The following is a 16,012-nucleotide window of genomic DNA, read 5'->3' as shown; positions in this document are numbered from 1 at the left end:
CGGACGCGGCCACTTGGATTCCCAGGTTTCGGAAGGTCTCCAGTTCCCACCTCAGCCCCAGATGCGGGAAACCCACTCTGGGGTCCTCACCACAGCCCGCCAGGGGAAAGATCAAGGACTTCCCAGGATTAAGGCGCAGCCCAGAAGCTGCGCCAAAACAATCCAAGTGCTGCAGCAGGAGCGGCAGTGATTCCCGGGGGGAGGTCAGGTAGAACAACGCGTCATCGGCGTACAGGGAGATCAAGTGCACAGTATCCCCCACTTGTATCCCCCATGGGACCATATCTGTTCGGAGTGACACCGCCAGGGGCTCAATCGCCAGAGCGCATAGGAGCGGCGACAGGGGACACCCCTGACGGGTGCCCCTGCCCAATTGCCACTCTTCCGATCGAGCCGCCCCGAGTCTGACCCTGGACTTAGGCGCGCTGTAGATGATCCGAATCCAGGCGCAGAAGAGGGGCCCCACCCCAGCCAGCTGAAGCACCTCCAAAAGGTACCCCCAGCTGACAGTGTCGAAAGCTTTAGCCAGGTCTATCGACACCAGGACCTGGGGAACCTCCCTATCACGCACCTCGTGGAGGACATGGTTTAGGCGTCGAAGGTTCATGGCGGTGTTGCGGCCAGGGATGAACCACATTGGTCTTGATGGACTAAGTGCGCCATATGCGGCGCCAGCCGGGTGGCTAAGATCCTAGTAAGGATTTGCACATCAGTGTTGATTAGGGTGATAGGTCGGTATGCCGCGGGATCACAGCTATCCCCTCCCGGTTTCAGAAGCATGCAAACCTCTCCCTGGTGCATGGTGGGCGGGAGTGTGCCCCGTTCCGTTTTCAATGCCACTATCCGTCCTGGGGCGGACTCCCTCCGAAGAATCCAGGCCAGCAGGCAGCCTGACTTGTCCCCTTCCCGGTGAAGACGCTGGCGATATTGGCCGAGGGTAAACTTATCCAGCCGGGTAAGGATATCATGAACGCCCTCACGGGCTGTCCGCTCCGATTCCAGGTCCGACCCATCTGGTTCCGACAGGGATTGGCAGTGGCGGAGGCGATCCTCAACGCACCCCAGATCTCGGAGCAGCTGTCTCCGGACCCCATAAGTCAGGCCCATACACGCGCCCCGTACAACCGCCTTGTGAGCGTCCCATTTAGTCGCATAAGGTAAGTCGCCGCCTCCCCAGTTTAAGTCTAAGTAGTTCTGTAGGGCCGTCTCCACATGTTCCCTACCCACCTGATCCTGCAGTAGGTCCCACGGCATCCTCCAAGTCCGCGGGCGGGAGGACTGGACCACCCACTGTGCTACGCACGTCACGGGCGAATGATCTGACAAAAACCGAGCCTGATGGGTGACCGATAAAACAAGGGATGCGTCAAGATTAGCAGCAAGGACTCTATCGAGCCTACTATGCGTGTTGTGTGTCGGAGTGTAACAAGTGCATAATTTCAGCCCCGGGTTACCGAGGCGCCACACATCAACAGCACCCAGGTTATCCATCACCTCCCGGAGACCTGCCGTCGTCCGCGGTTTTGTGCCCGCACGGGGAGGGTGCCTGTCCAGCAGCGGATCCATCACACAATTAAAGTCACCAAACCAGAGGAGGGGGATGTCTAAATCTGAAACAATAAGCTCCTGGAGATTGGAGAAGAAGCTTGGGTCATCCACATTGGGTGCATAGGAATTTAGCAACAGGAAATCCCTCCCATCCAACTTCACCCTCAGAAGTAAATACCTGCCCTCAATATCAGCCTCAGCGAACTGAACCGCAAGGGGAACCCCGGGTGCCACCCAGATCAGGACCCCCTAGCATAGGTGGAGAAGGAGGAATGAAACATCTGACCCCTCCACTTCTTCGCCAGCTTAAGAGCTCCCTCGTCATTTAGATGAGTTTCCTGCAAACATGCTACAGAAACTCGATGGCGCCGGAGAAAGGACAGTACCCTGTGTGCGTTTTATTTAGTTAAAATATATTCACTGTAATTGAATCTGAGTAAACACAATTAGTATTAGGTTGATTTGAAATACTTAAATAGTTAAGCAAAATAAATGATTGAATTTAGAGCTACGATTAGTAGCATTGTCAGAGTGAGAATACAATATGTTTAAAAATGAAAAACGTAATAACTATTAAATTGAAAGGAACCAAAATGTGTATTGGGTTATGCTTTATTTATATCTGTAAGTGCTTCCTGTTAAGGTTTAATTTTTGTGACGGGATAGGTTAGAGATTGCATTAGAGGTAGGATAAGGAAGCCTTATTATTTTTTTTTTACATTATTTAAATGATAGAATTATATTTATTTAAACTAATATAATACAATGATATTGCATAAAATACAATTAAATATTTAACAATGATTAGTGTAAGTGATGGGATTAGCGTTAGGTACACCTGAACCTAAGTTATTTCAAAATTAATTTGGATTAAGTGTAATGTTACAGTTAGTATTAGGTTTGAGATAAGGGCCTTTTACGTTAGCACTAGGGCAAAGTTTTATGTAATTTAATCAAATATACATTTTCTGTGCTTTTAGTGAAAAATAAGTAACTAAATTGAATGTATTTAAATAAATACATATAGTTCATTTTTATTGTACATTGGATTTAAAGTTGTCCTTACCCAAAATGTTAGGTGGGCGTATTTATTTCACTTCAAATACATTAAATGTGATGTATTTATTGCTAAAAAGGTTTGTCATAAGTGACCAAGAAATGGTTATAACAAGAAAATAGTGCCAAGATAAGGAGGGTTAAAAGACAGGTTAAAATAGCTTGAGGAACCAGTGGTTGTGGAGGAAAAATTGTGCTTTAACAGGAAGAGAGAAAATGTATGGAAAGGTAATGATGCACATCTCGTAAGTTGGCATCCTTAAATACAGACTGAGCTTTATGTAACAAGAGTGCAGCCATATTAGAGCACAGGCACACCAGATTGTGTTGTTTTTGTTCCAGTTTAGTGAAACATATTTTGGCATCTCTGCCTAGAGAGGACATTCTGAGCAGTGCAGTCTAAACAGTATTCGTGCCTGGACTAGTGAAATTATATAATTTTTGTATTCTGTATTGATGTTGAGCGAATAGAACTCTTGATTGCACCAGTATTTTTTTTTTTTTAAGTAGATGATGTTAAGCTTATTTACCACATTCTTTTAACATTTTCAACTTGTAAATCGAAACTCTTGTCTGTGCGCTTTACATGTAAGTATAAAAACAAAATAAAGAAGCAGTTGAGTAGTTTAAGAGGATGCCGTTGGAGGCGTCACAGAAATTTGTAATTTAATGAAGGGGAAAAGATGGATTTTCAACATTTAACAGGAAGAGAGAACATTAATTTGAGTACTTAACTGACCATGAAGAGTTCCATGGACTTTTTGTGCAACAGCGAACATTTTTCTTTAGTTTAAGACGTTCCTGCTCTATAGCTCTCTGGCCTAATTGTTTTAATTTCTGACCAGGATGCAAAGATAGAGAAGCCAAGCAACTGTGCTTGTCACTCTATGCTTATAACAAGGATCTGCTCTTCCAGCTTGACCTCTCTTCTTGTTTTTGGAGGTACCGTTCCTTGTACAATCCACATGTTTCACTACATTGACAATAAACATGTACTTAATTGTATTAAAGTCTCCACAGGTATAGTAGGTTGTTCTATTTCTTCCACCTTTACTTAACACTTCTGTCTATTCCTTCAGAAAGTGAACACTGTCTATTGTTTTGAGTTGGTCTGCCATTTTCTAATAGCTATATGATTGGGCAGTTTAAGATACAGCTATAATTTTGAACTCTAGCACGGACTAATCTGATGGTTTAGTTTGTGGTCTTTTTCAAGCTCCGGTAAAAAGAAGAAAAACATGCATTTTTTTGGTGTTCCTGCTCTATTCTCTGTGTTTCCTTATTTTATCTCAGCAAAGGATACAGTGAAAGATCAATAGTAGTTCACTTTGATAATAATCTAGTTGGAAAGTAGTGGCTTTTCTTTCTCAGTAATTGCATGAATCTAGGTACCAGGATAACTATCCCGAGTTGGTTTTAATTGTAACCAAAGGACCTATACTTTTGAATGCAAGGAGGGATGTATGTAATTGTACTTCTGATAATCATTTTAATTCTTCTGTACTATTCCCAGGAAACGATTCCTTCAATAAAGCAGTCTGTCTTACAAGAAACACCTCCCAAAGCAGCATTTCATCAGTACAGCAACAACATATCTACTTTGGATGTACATTGTCTGCCTCAGCTGCACGAAAAGGTTCGTCCATCCTCCTCCCCACCCTTCCCCTTCCCACCTGCTGGGTTTGAAACAACCAAAGTTGAAGTTAAACCTGATGAACTGAAGGTGACAGTAAAGCTGAAGCCGAAGATGAAAGCAGTTCCTAGTGGGTTTGATGATTTGCGACCACCAAGCAAAAAATGGAAAGGAATGAAGTGGAAGAAATGGAATATTCAGATTGTAATCCCTAAAGGGATATTTAAAACACAGTGTGAAGGTGAACTAGATGAATTTATTAAGAAACTTGGCACATCCCTGAAACCTGACCCCCTACCGAGAGACTTTCGAAAATGTTGCTTCTGTCATACAGAAGGCGATGGACATACAAACGGACCAGCAAGACTTCTTAACCTTGACCTCGATGTTTGGGTCCATTTGAACTGTGCTCTTTGGTCTACTGAAGTCTATGAGACACAGGCTGGTGCCTTAATAAATGTAGAACTGGCATTGCGCAGAGGAATGCAAATGAAATGTGTACTCTGTCACAAAATGGGTGCCACTAGTGGCTGTCACAGGTTACGGTGTACCAACATTTATCACTTTACCTGTGCCAATAAAGCACAATGCATGTTCTTTAAAGATAAAACTATGCTTTGCCCCATGCACAAGCCAAAGGGAGCTCATGAGCAAGAACTTAATTATTTTGCAGTCTTTCGGCGAGTTTATGTTCAGCGAGACGAAGTGCGGCAGATTGCAAGTATAGTACAACGTGGAGAACGGGACCATACTTTCCGTGTTGGAAGTTTAATCTTCCACGCCATTGGCCAGCTAATGCCGCAACAGATGCATGCTTTCCACTCCTCAACAGCCCTCTTTCCAGTTGGTTACGAAGCCAGTCGACTATACTGGAGCATGCGCTATGCAAACCGGCGCTGTCGATACTTGTGTTGTATTGAGGAGAAGGATGGGCTTCCTTGGTTTATCATCAAAGTTGTTGAACATGGCCATGAAGATCTGGTACTTAGCGACGCAACACCAAAAGGTAGGAAAAATATTTTTAATCTATGTGATAATCTGAAATCAAAATATCTAACTTTTAATGTTTCTTGGAAGACATGTTTTACAGTGTAAATGCTGCTTTTGTCCTTGTCATCATTTTGGGAATGCTTCATCCTGTCATATTTTTTCAGTTTGATGTCCTTAACTACTCTAGTGTCAAATTGATGGATATACTAACTATAGGTAGGTGCTAATTTTCTGGAAGCCTGATGTTGAACTTCTCAGTAACATGCATTTAAACCACAATCACCAGGTAATGATTGTTGTTTATCATGATTTGTTTGTGTATCAAAAAGTAGATCATTTGTTCTCTTGCTATGGCCAAGCTGAAGTAATGGATATGATGTATCAAGTGGCTGTGTTTTTGTTGCACATTTTTATGGCAAACTGTGAAACTCTGTCTTCATAAATACAGTGAAATTACCTATTGCCTCAAATAATAGTTATTTTCTCATTTAAAGTTAAATACTGTTTTCCTACTCAAAAATAATGTTTCTTTTGTTTGAGCCACAGTTTATTCTCTATTGGGATAACAACATGTAGCTAGGGGTAGCATTGAATGGCAAATCACTATTGTTGGTGCGGTTGGAAATCTGAATAAGCCTAAAAAGTTTCAGGCTGAATATCAAACCGTTACGGGCTGTTAGGAACACTTCAAAGGAAAGAAATCAGCTGCTTTTCTAGTATTTCAACCCATATTTAGTCTTAGTTGTATCTTAAAAGATCTCTACGGTAGTCCACACAAGGAATAAAACTCCTCTTTTACAGTGTATGCCCCCCTTATTTCTTTTTCTCTCTGTGGAACGTGTGTGATGTCCACTAGAAACATGCTGAGTAGGTGTCTTGCAGGTAATAACTTGTCAATCTGCAATATAAAGCAGTCTCACGTCAGTAAATTATATAAAACAGTTTCTTTTAACCAAATGTATTCAAACTATAGTAGATTGTTGCAAATATGTAAACCTACTTTTTTTTAAAGCACTATTCAATGTATCTGATAGAGACTACTAGCGGCAGATTCCTTAACATAGAATTATCCCCAGGCGTGAGACTGGATCCAGAATTTTTTTTGCCACAGCATCCCTGCACGCCGGGGGAGACGGCAACACGCGACTCCGCCCAGGCGTCGTCCGCGAATGTGACGTCCGTGAGGTCACATGAATCCCACCGAACGCGCCTACGTCAGTTTTTTCCTTTTCGGCGTGCAACGCAGATCCGTTCTTTGCTCTGGGCCTGTTCGGGCCCCTTTGTTTTTCCTTTTGTGGTATTTGTGTGGAACAGTGAGCAAATGCCTTCGGGCTTTAAGTCTTGTACGTCGTATTGATGCCTTATGTCGGCGACGGACTCTCACCTCAGTTGTATGTGGTGTTTAAGGGAGGATCACGGCTCGCCTGATTGTGAGGCGTGCCAACAGTTGAAGCCGAAGTCGCGGCGGGAGCGCCGGATGAAACTGCTCTCGGCGCGTCTATCCAGGTCTGCTTCTTCCCCTCGTTCAGCTTCGGCGGAAGGTTCTCGAAGCGAACGTCGTCCTCCTCCTCACCCCTCTCCTGCGCCACACGAGTGTCTCTCCCCGGTGGGTAAGTGTCACAGTTTGTCTCCGAGGGCTGGTTTCTGGCCTGTTGGGGGCGTGGGCTCTCCGCGGGTGATGCGGCCCCGCGTCTCGTCTTCCTATCCACCGTTTCCCGGTGAGGGGGCGTCGAGAGCCCAGATGGAGTCATATGCAGCGGCTTTGCTGGCCTCGCTGGTTTCTCCTCCTCCTTCTCCTCCTGGGACGTCAGCGGATTCCTTGCATTGCGCTGGGCCCTCTGCGGCGGCTCCGGCTCCGGCCCCGGCGCAGACTGGTTCGGCTCCAGGCTTAGAGGATGTGGTGCCATTGGGGTGCGTCCCTTTGGGGGTCCCTTCTTCGGACCACGACGCCTCTGCATTGCCGCAAACTCCTGCAGGAGTCCCTGTGGTGTCGCAGGAGGTTGCTAGGGCTCGGGTCGCATCCCCAAGCCACTCTCGGCCCTCTGTACAGGAAACGGCCTCGTCTACGGCTGAGGTGACGCCGCTACAGCGCCTGCAGCTGCTGGCCCGGGCGGCGCCACAGGGGTCAGTGGATCCCCCTCATCCCGCTATGGGTCGAGGCTGGAAGGGGACCCCTCGCCCCCCTCCGGGCCCCCCTCGTCCCTCCACGCAGGCGGCTACCTCGTCGGAGGACAGGCCGCCTTAGTTTTGCAGCCATCGCCCACGGACTAGTTGCTTTCTCCACCACGGGGCTCTACGGAGGCGGGTGCGGCCTTTACTCGTGCTGTGTCCACAGCTGTGGGTATTTTGCACATGGGTGACCCAGTTGCTCATTTTCCTGCAGATCATCTTCTGGAGGTTCTCCACCAGGGCTCTGGTGTGAGGGAGCTGTTTTTTCCCTTTGAGGGTTCGCTCCTTTGGGGGCGCCCCGCCACAGGGGACCCGGTGCCCCATTACCTCCTGTACCGGCACCTTCTGGCAACGCATGACCCGGCGTGTCTTTCCCTACACCCCTCTGCTTCCAGTCCACTTTTGCAGACTGCTTTTCCCTCCCCTCTGCCGCTGTTGTCTCCACTGTCCCGGGAGACCCACTGGCGGGACTCCTGGGGACGTAACATGTTCACCTCGACCAGCGCCGCTCTGCGGGCCCTTAACACCTTATGTGTGTTGGCCAGGGCCACCTCTTCTTTGTGGGACTCAGCTGACTCTTTGGGTTCCGCCGCTTTGCAGGAGACTGTTCAGATTGACCTGCAGCATCATGCGTTGGATGGCCGGAAATTGGCGGCGTTCATCCTTCGCTTCGCTCTGGACATTTCGGAAGCGCTGGGTCGAGCCATGCCTTCTTCGGTTGCCCTTCGCCGCCACGCTTGGCTTCGGGACAGCGTGTTCCCTGAGAATGTTAGGGAATGACTGGTTGATCTCCCTGTTATTCCATGACCCGGCAGACTCTGCCATCCAGAGGTTCTTACTGGGACTTGGTCCTCCTCCTCAAACTTCTTCCCCTCAGTGACGGGTAAATTGATCTGGTACTTGGACGTTTACTTTGGGCAAGTCGCCCTTGTTGTACTGTGTGTTTTATGGCCACTGGAGTCCTCCTTGCGGAGAATGTGGCATGTTGGCTGCTGGATGCCCCTTGTTGCCTGTGTGTGTGTGTGTTTTTGCTTGAGTTATCTGTGCAGATTGGCCCTGAGATTAGGCCTTCTGTTTTCTCTTGGGTTACTTGTCAAGCCGTCTGCAGGGGTTTTTGCCCGCAGCTCTTTCGTTTTTTCCTCTGCTGCGGAAGTTTCTTCCAAAGAGGGTTCCCTTGTCTTGGGACTTAACGTACCCTATGTGGGTTAGTGGTAGCTGTTATAAAGCTAGCCCTGTGCTAGGGGGTTGTGGTCGCCTTCGGGCCTCTGCTCTCCATGGCATTTATGTATGTTGTGGATGCTTCTTTAGTTCATGTGCGTGGACCCCTCGTGGGGGTGTATCCGGGCATTTCCTCGCTTTCGGCTCCTGTCTTGGAGGCTGAGATGGTTTCATGTTCTCCCCTTTTCAGGTGTAGCCTGCCCTGTCTCCTGGGGTCCCCGGGCTATTCTTCCTGTTTACGGCTTCTTCTGCTGCCGGCGTCGCTCTGTCTGGTCCCTTGACATCTGGCTATGGTGGGCTCGCCTTCTTTTCCCTCGTTTCCTTGGGCTCTCTAGGTTTCCTTTCTTCTTCTCCTCTTCCTTACCTGGAATTGGTGGGAGATTCGGTTGCCTTGTGGGAGTAGGAGGGGGAGAGGGGGGGGGGTGCTTCAGCCTCCCTTGGCCTTGCCCTCGGTTTGGTGTGACCGGACTTCTCGTTCGCTTTTCTCCTTCCCACACCCCTCTAGGGTCGGGGGTGTTCTGATTGTGGGGTTCCCTTGCCTGGGGAGAAGGGCTTTTCGCCCTGTCTGTTGGACTGGTCCCCTGTGGGACCCTCTGTTATGTCCAGGCTGGTGGGGTCCTTTCACAGACCCTCCTTCCCCGTGGGTATGGTTAGGGTATCTATTCTACGTTAGGGAATCTGCGGTTAGTAGTCTCTATCAGATGTACGAGTTACTTACCTTCGCTAATGGTGTGTCTGGTAGAGACGATTCTAGCCGCAGATTCCTTAACGGCCCGCCCTTCCGTCCCTGTTCTGTGAGGACCTTTTTGGCTTGGTTTTCTACACTCGCATTCCGGTGGATGGCTATGTTTCTATGAGTGCATTCTTCGCTCCCTGACAGGATGTTTTTGTCCTGTTTCTTGTTCCTTCCTCCTCTTTGGAAATTGGAGGATGGGTCTATAGGTACTCCTGTGCCCCTCTGTCCTGGTTACTTCGGGATTGGGGCTTGCCGTGCTCTCACCCCCCTTTTAGGTTGGGGTCACTCTACAGTGTTTTGCCCCTTCTTTCCTTATGGGGTTGTCACACTATGTGCTAGGGTTGCCTTGGTAGGTTGTTGTTCCCTGTTTGTCTTGGAACTGGTTCCCCTTCGTCATTCCTGGTTGGGGTCATACTCCTGCTCATGTTCTCATGACCTTTTGCATGTGTGCTTTGTCTCAAGGGGGTACTGTTTACATTCTGGCAGGGTGGTGGTTCAGGGCTGGTCTTTGTCCTTTATTCTTTATTTTTTTCCCTGCCCTTGGGTACTGCAGTGTCTGGCACTACTCCTTATGGTGTTGTTCCTCACCTTTCCTTTTTCCAAATGTTCTGCAATTTCGCACACTGTTCCCATGGTCCCATGTTCCCACAGTTTGTCTGGTGGCTCTGCGTTGTGGTTCGGAAAAATTTTCCAAAGAAAACTGACGTAAGTGCGCCTGGTTGGGACTTATGTGCCCTCGCTGACGTCACGTGCGCAGTCGACGCGTGAGCGGAGTCGCGCGATGCCGTCCCTAATCAGCACAATTGAGAGCAGTAGATACACAGCTTTGGCAAGCAGAGCTTCCCCTCTTTCAAATATGTGCATTTGCCTTCTTGTTATATGTACCTAAAGGAACATTGTGGATAAGTAGTTTGTTCCTTCCTTGGATTCTGGGAGGTCCTCGGGTGGAAACTCTACCTGAATTTTTATTCTTACATAGTCTAATGTCCCCACTGTCACTGCTACTTTATACCGCTTTATCTTTTTTGAGTCTTGGCAAAATCTTAAACAGTTTGAAAGTGTTCCATACTGGGATTGTCTCTTCCAGTGATGATGTACCCCAAAAAGTCACTGAGTTCTGGAGCCCATATTAAGGATAAAGATCCGTGCTGTAAATAATTGTATCTTGGTCCTGTAATGTTCAGCTTCCTCTGAGTTGTTGCTTGTCAAAATGCATACTCTACTGAGTCCATCCATTTAGGCACTCTTTTAGCCCCAGTCCTGCTTACTGCTTCCCAATTGGCAGTTTACAAGCAACTGAAAGGATTCTAGTCAGATTTACTGTAGTGTGGGTGCCTACTCTGTTATAATTCTGCCTTGGTGGACTTTCACAATCCTCTCCCTCTCTCTCTGTTGGCTGAGCTTCTAGCTGGCATTCAGAAAAAATAGTTCTTTAGTTTAAAATTTTGTTCAAGCAAGTTCGAGGCTGATTGACAATATCGGACACAGATTTGATTCTTTTGGAATAGTTTGCACATGTTTACTTTCTTTAGAAGTATGCCTGTAAAACAACATTTAGAATAACGTCTTTCTAATAAGGAATGCTCCTTTGAGTTGTAAGTAACTCTGTATGCCTTCTTGTATCCGGTGAATGGTATTACTAGGTGTTTGGGATAAAATCCTGGAACCTGTTGCACTCAGTAGGAAGGACACTGAAATCCTGCGGCTGTTTCCGATGTACTTGAAAGGGGAAGACCTGTTTGGTTTAACAGTCTCTGCTGTGGCAAGAATAGCTGAATCTGTAAGTAATCCCCTGCATCACTACTAATATTGATACTTTGTGTAACATGATTGATTGCATAAGGGTTTATTTGTAATATTTGTGGTGGGTGTCCAGCATCAGTCATGACTCTTAATGCAAATTATTATAATGTTATGTTTCAGAGATTTGTTGAATACACTTTCAAACGTCTTTATGGCCTCAGATATGTAGTTACTCAAAGCACATATTTAATTGTTTTTTTTTTTTTTTTTTTTTACGAAGTGACCATCATCATCAAAAAACTTTGTTGCTGCTATTTCAGCCATAAAAGCACATATACATTTTTACAATGCAATAAAATATAATCAACGGCAGCATTAGGGAATGCAATTTCGTTATATTATTGGCACACAGTTTACACATGCATCAGGGGAGAATAACATGTGAGTCAGTTTATCTTGTTAAAACCTAATATTTAGAAATATAATTTAAGGTTAAAACTGTATAAAAGCTTTCTTAAAAAAACCATAAAAATGAACATCCATTGTCAGTAAGGCATCCAGTTTTGGTGGGCAATAGGTCTCACCTAAAGGCAACTCCCCGGATATACTACTAGGCTGGTTACTTTAAAAAGTCAAAAAAAGAAAACAGCCACCAATAGCTAAATTACATTCTTTAACAGATACATTCGTTTAAGCTACATGGCGAAAAGAAATTCACGCCACAACATATTGTGCAGTATTAGATTTTAGGATCCTTAAGAAGTCTTGATATTTTCTGATACCCAGGTTTCTGCATTGTTGAATGATCCATTTTGACCTAGACAGTTTATATGCCGGGCAGAATATCATTACATGGGTCACTGTTTCCTCCTCAACCATACATCCTGGGCAAGAAGACTTATTAGCCCCCGCCCACTTTTTGATTACTGCATAGAGCGGGAGTGACCCATATCAGAATTGCAGATACAGCTTCCTTGCTAGGGGTGGCTGAATTTGATCTAATACCTGTTCAAATTGATAAAGTGACTTAAAATCAAGGAACCCTTAGGTTAGGCTAGTGTTTTTTACTGCCTGGATTAGGCTGGTCAGTTTGAAGTCTTTCACAGCTTTAGCTAGTTGTTTTTTAGAAATAGCTCTACATGATTCCTCAGGGATAGTCCAAAGGTCCTCCCTACCCATGGCACGAAAAGAATCCCTGACAAACGACAACCAGGGTATACTGCCTGCAGCCCCCAGTAGTGACAGTACCACTTTTAATTCTTCCCTATATTGTCTCAACTCGGGTGTACTCCACAACCGCCGCCAGTATAGCAGCGGTCGTGTCGAAATTAAGTCCACTATTGGGAGAATATCCAGGTCCATTCGTAGCGGGACTAGGGGCGTGCTTACTGGTAAGGCCAGGATATTTCTGATAAGCTTCTTTTCAGTAAGTGATAGGGCATTGGAGGGGCAGTGTCCCACAACTCTGCCCCGTACAGAGCGGCAGACCAGGCTTGTACTTTGTAAATCTCAAGCGGTGGGCTTATGGTCCTCACAGCACAAGTCTTGTGGACTTTCATTAGTCCCCCTATTGCCTGGGCTAATTTCAGATTGGCCTTCTCAATTTGGGGACCCCATCCCATCTTGTCATTTAGCGATAGACCCAGATTATCAAAGATGTTAACTCACTCTAGTGTTCTATCATCCATCAGTGCGTGCGGGCGGTTGGTGGAGTTGGCATTGAAAACCATATATTTTGTTTTATTAATGTTAACTACCAGGTTTCTTTTTTTACAGAACTGGCCAAACTCCTTCAACACTCGCTTCACCCCCATCGATGACTTTGAGAGGAGCAGGGTGTCGTCCGCGAACATTAACGCGGGGAATTTAGATGACAATATTCTCGGATAATCCAGGTCCTTTGCGGCGAGCAGGTCATCAATAAGACCATTTAGGAATAAGGAAAAAAGGGTTGGGGCTAATACACAGCCTTGCCTAACCCCCTTTTCGACGGGGAAAGGCGCTGTTAGTAGGCCATTTTTGCCGTATCTTACTCTGGCATATGTATCCTCATGGAGGCGTTTAAGTTGATGGCAAAGATATGGCAGAACTCCCATGTCCAGCAGAATACTCCACAGCTGGTCACGATCCACCATATCAAACGCCGACTTTAAATCCACAAATGTAAGATACAAGCTCCCCCCTTCCAAAACTACATGCTTCCAGTAAATTAACTGGAGCCTAAACCGTTGAAATTTTGGATCTGAATCCTGCTTGCAGCGGGGTTAATACATCTCGATCTTCCATCCACTCCTGTAATCTACCCAATAATATCCTACCATAGATTTTCTGCGTGACATCAATAAGACTGATTGGCCTATAGTTCGCGGGCTCAATCGGGGACTTTTTTTTAAAAATAGGGACAATCTCCGCGCCTGCCCAAGTCGGCGGTGTTGGAAGGCCATGAAGAATTCCATTAAAGAGTAGTAATAGATATGGTGCCCACACTGTCTGTTCATTTTTAAACAGGTCCCCTGGGATCCTGTCCAACCCGGGTGCCTTGTTTGGTTGGAGCTTTACTAAAGCTGATACTGCCTCGCCCATTGTACATGGAGGTATTTCCTGTAAGGGTTCTAAGTTAAAATCACGTTGGGATGCCTTACTGCCACTCCTATCAATGCACGAGCTAGAATACAATTCTTTAAAATATAGATGCCAGGATTCTTCGTTAATATGAAGATCAATAGTGGTCCTCCCCTCAGTGTTATCCGAGTGGACCAAATTCCAGAAAGATCTACTACCCTTTGAGTCTAAAGCAATCTTAATGGCCTGCCATCTATCTGCTTCCCAATCTAATTTGGCTTTTTTTTTATTGTTTTCCTAAATGCAGTCCTTGCTTCCTGATACAATCTTTGTTGCCCCCCTTAAGTGAGAGCAACAAAGCCTTTTTCGCTGCGCTGCAATCCCTATTATACCAGGATTTTTTATTGCTGCAGGGTCTGGACCATTTCCAGGTGTATTTCCCCAAGTTCGCTATTAGGGCCTAGACTCAATCTGTCCTACATTCATTATGCGGCTGGCCTTCTCCAGTATTGGAATAATACTTGTATAGAGCTCAGACATGGTGTCTGGGGATTGGTTAACTTTGGCCCACCTAATCCGTCTCCCTCCTTGGTCAACTACCAGATTGTTATGCTGCAAAGTATCTCCAGTGGTACCTACTCCCCCCCCCCCCCCCCCCCCCATCTGAAAGTCCAGCACAATGATTAGAGGGTTGTGGTCACTTTCGCAGCGTACATTAACGCTGAAATCAACTACATTGTGCCAGACTTCCAAGCTAAGCATTAGTTAGGTGGCTGAGCTTCAACAATTGACTGTCTCAAAGGTGGGATGCCCTGGGCTATCTCCAGGGAACCGCCCGTTGCAAGCCCTTGGGGAGTAGGTCAGAGTTAGTGTTAGCTGCAGAACTAGGGGTGTCCACCCCATAGTTGGGTAGATGTTAGGTGGGGGAATTGACCAGGCTGCATCCTCATCACTGCTTATAGTTTGAGCGAGGCCATTAAGGGGCACATAATGACAATTGAAATCCCCACAGATTACAAGGTGGGTACCCCCTCCAGTGTGCTTAGAAAGCTTGCCAAAGAGTCTAGGGTAGAGGAGGTGGCACCATACTGTGTTGGCCTAGAGTAGACATTAATGACAGCTAGTCTCGGGAGGTTACTGTGTGACAGGAGGATACACATGATAGCTGAAGAGTGCGTATCTACTCGCCTAATCTTGCATCGTAGATGGGAACCCACCCATATGCATAAACCCCCGATGGTCTATCCATTGGCCCCTTGGAGGCTGCTTCACAGTATGCAACGAACCCTGCTCTATACTGAGGGTCTACAACCCACGTTTCCTGGAATAGGCAGATCTCGTGACCGTCAATGTAGGCCCCCCCAATCGGGTTGATCCATTTTGGTCACGAGGCCCGCAATATTCCACGATAGAATTCTTAAACCTCCAGGGACCATACGTTTGTCCCGGCAAGGGTTTACCCCATACGTCTCAGCCGATCTTTGGGCAACAATTCCAACATTTTCCGGGAAAGGTCCTTTAAGCATTGATTCAAAGCAGCACAATCGCAGTTGGGAGCATTTGTACTAATGAAGCTCTCCCCCACCCCCACTAAATTGGGCAACAATGGTAATCCGTCAGTCATCAGCCCCTCCTCAACATTTGAAAGGATCTGAGAGATTAGACCCCCACCCACTACCTCACTAGCGGTTAGACTTTGTCTCGGTGGAACATTCAAACTAGTACACGTGGGTGACAGTCTATCTACCAGATCTAGAACGCTAAATCTATTGCTGAGCAGGGACAGAAAACTGTTGACCACCATAGCTGCTCCTGTTCCATTCAAACTGACCGTAGATGGACATGTGGTGTAGGGGGGAATATAAATAGCTGAGGTTATGGGCCTTAATGGTGGAACCTGAGAATCTCGTAGAACCCAAACATACATGACCCACTACTCTCGGATCCTTGAAATTTATAACAATACAGTCTCCTACAGAGTTTTTCGGTCTGCTTCCCACCGAACTCACTCTTCTCACACATAAAATCTGGCCTTGGACTTCTCTCGGGAGGGGTCTGTTATTATTTAGCCAGTGGATCGTTTCGTTTTTGAGTTGATCATGTGATTCAACCTTCCCTTGATCTAATTGTGGTACCCCAGTCAGTATTGCAACATATGGTGCACAATCCGGGGGTAAATCTAGGTGTGGGCAGATGTTCTTTACAGCTATCCCTGTGTCGGTTCCCTGGGTGGCAATAGTCATTCTCTGTGATTTTGGGGCTCCCAGGAGTGTTTCCCCGTAAGTACGGGGCCTATCACTTGGCACCTCTGGTTCCGGTGGATTATTCGTACCCCGTGCTTCATCCCTCTCTACAAT

At 46.4% G+C, this 16,012-nt stretch overlaps 1 protein-coding gene across 15 annotated transcripts in view; it reads left to right on the top strand.

Moving 5' to 3' along the window:
• KMT2C (lysine methyltransferase 2C) overlaps window positions 1–16,012 on the top strand; it is a 1,799,940-nt gene that overhangs the window by 1,676,435 nt on the left and 107,493 nt on the right. For all 15 annotated transcript variants that reach the window (XM_078663231.1, XM_078663229.1, XM_078663237.1 and 12 more), the window contains 2 exons: window positions 4,118–5,243; window positions 10,994–11,130. In XM_078663231.1, coding sequence (XP_078519357.1) covers window positions 4,118–5,243; window positions 10,994–11,130 — 1,263 coding nt within the window. The remainder of the gene's footprint in view (window positions 1–4,117; window positions 5,244–10,993; window positions 11,131–16,012) is intronic.

This window comes from Lissotriton helveticus, chromosome 10 (assembly GCF_964261635.1).
Source record: "Lissotriton helveticus chromosome 10, aLisHel1.1, whole genome shotgun sequence".
Classification (NCBI taxonomy): domain Eukaryota; kingdom Metazoa; phylum Chordata; class Amphibia; order Caudata; family Salamandridae; genus Lissotriton; species Lissotriton helveticus.
This window is presented reverse-complemented; position numbering and strand designations above follow the sequence as displayed.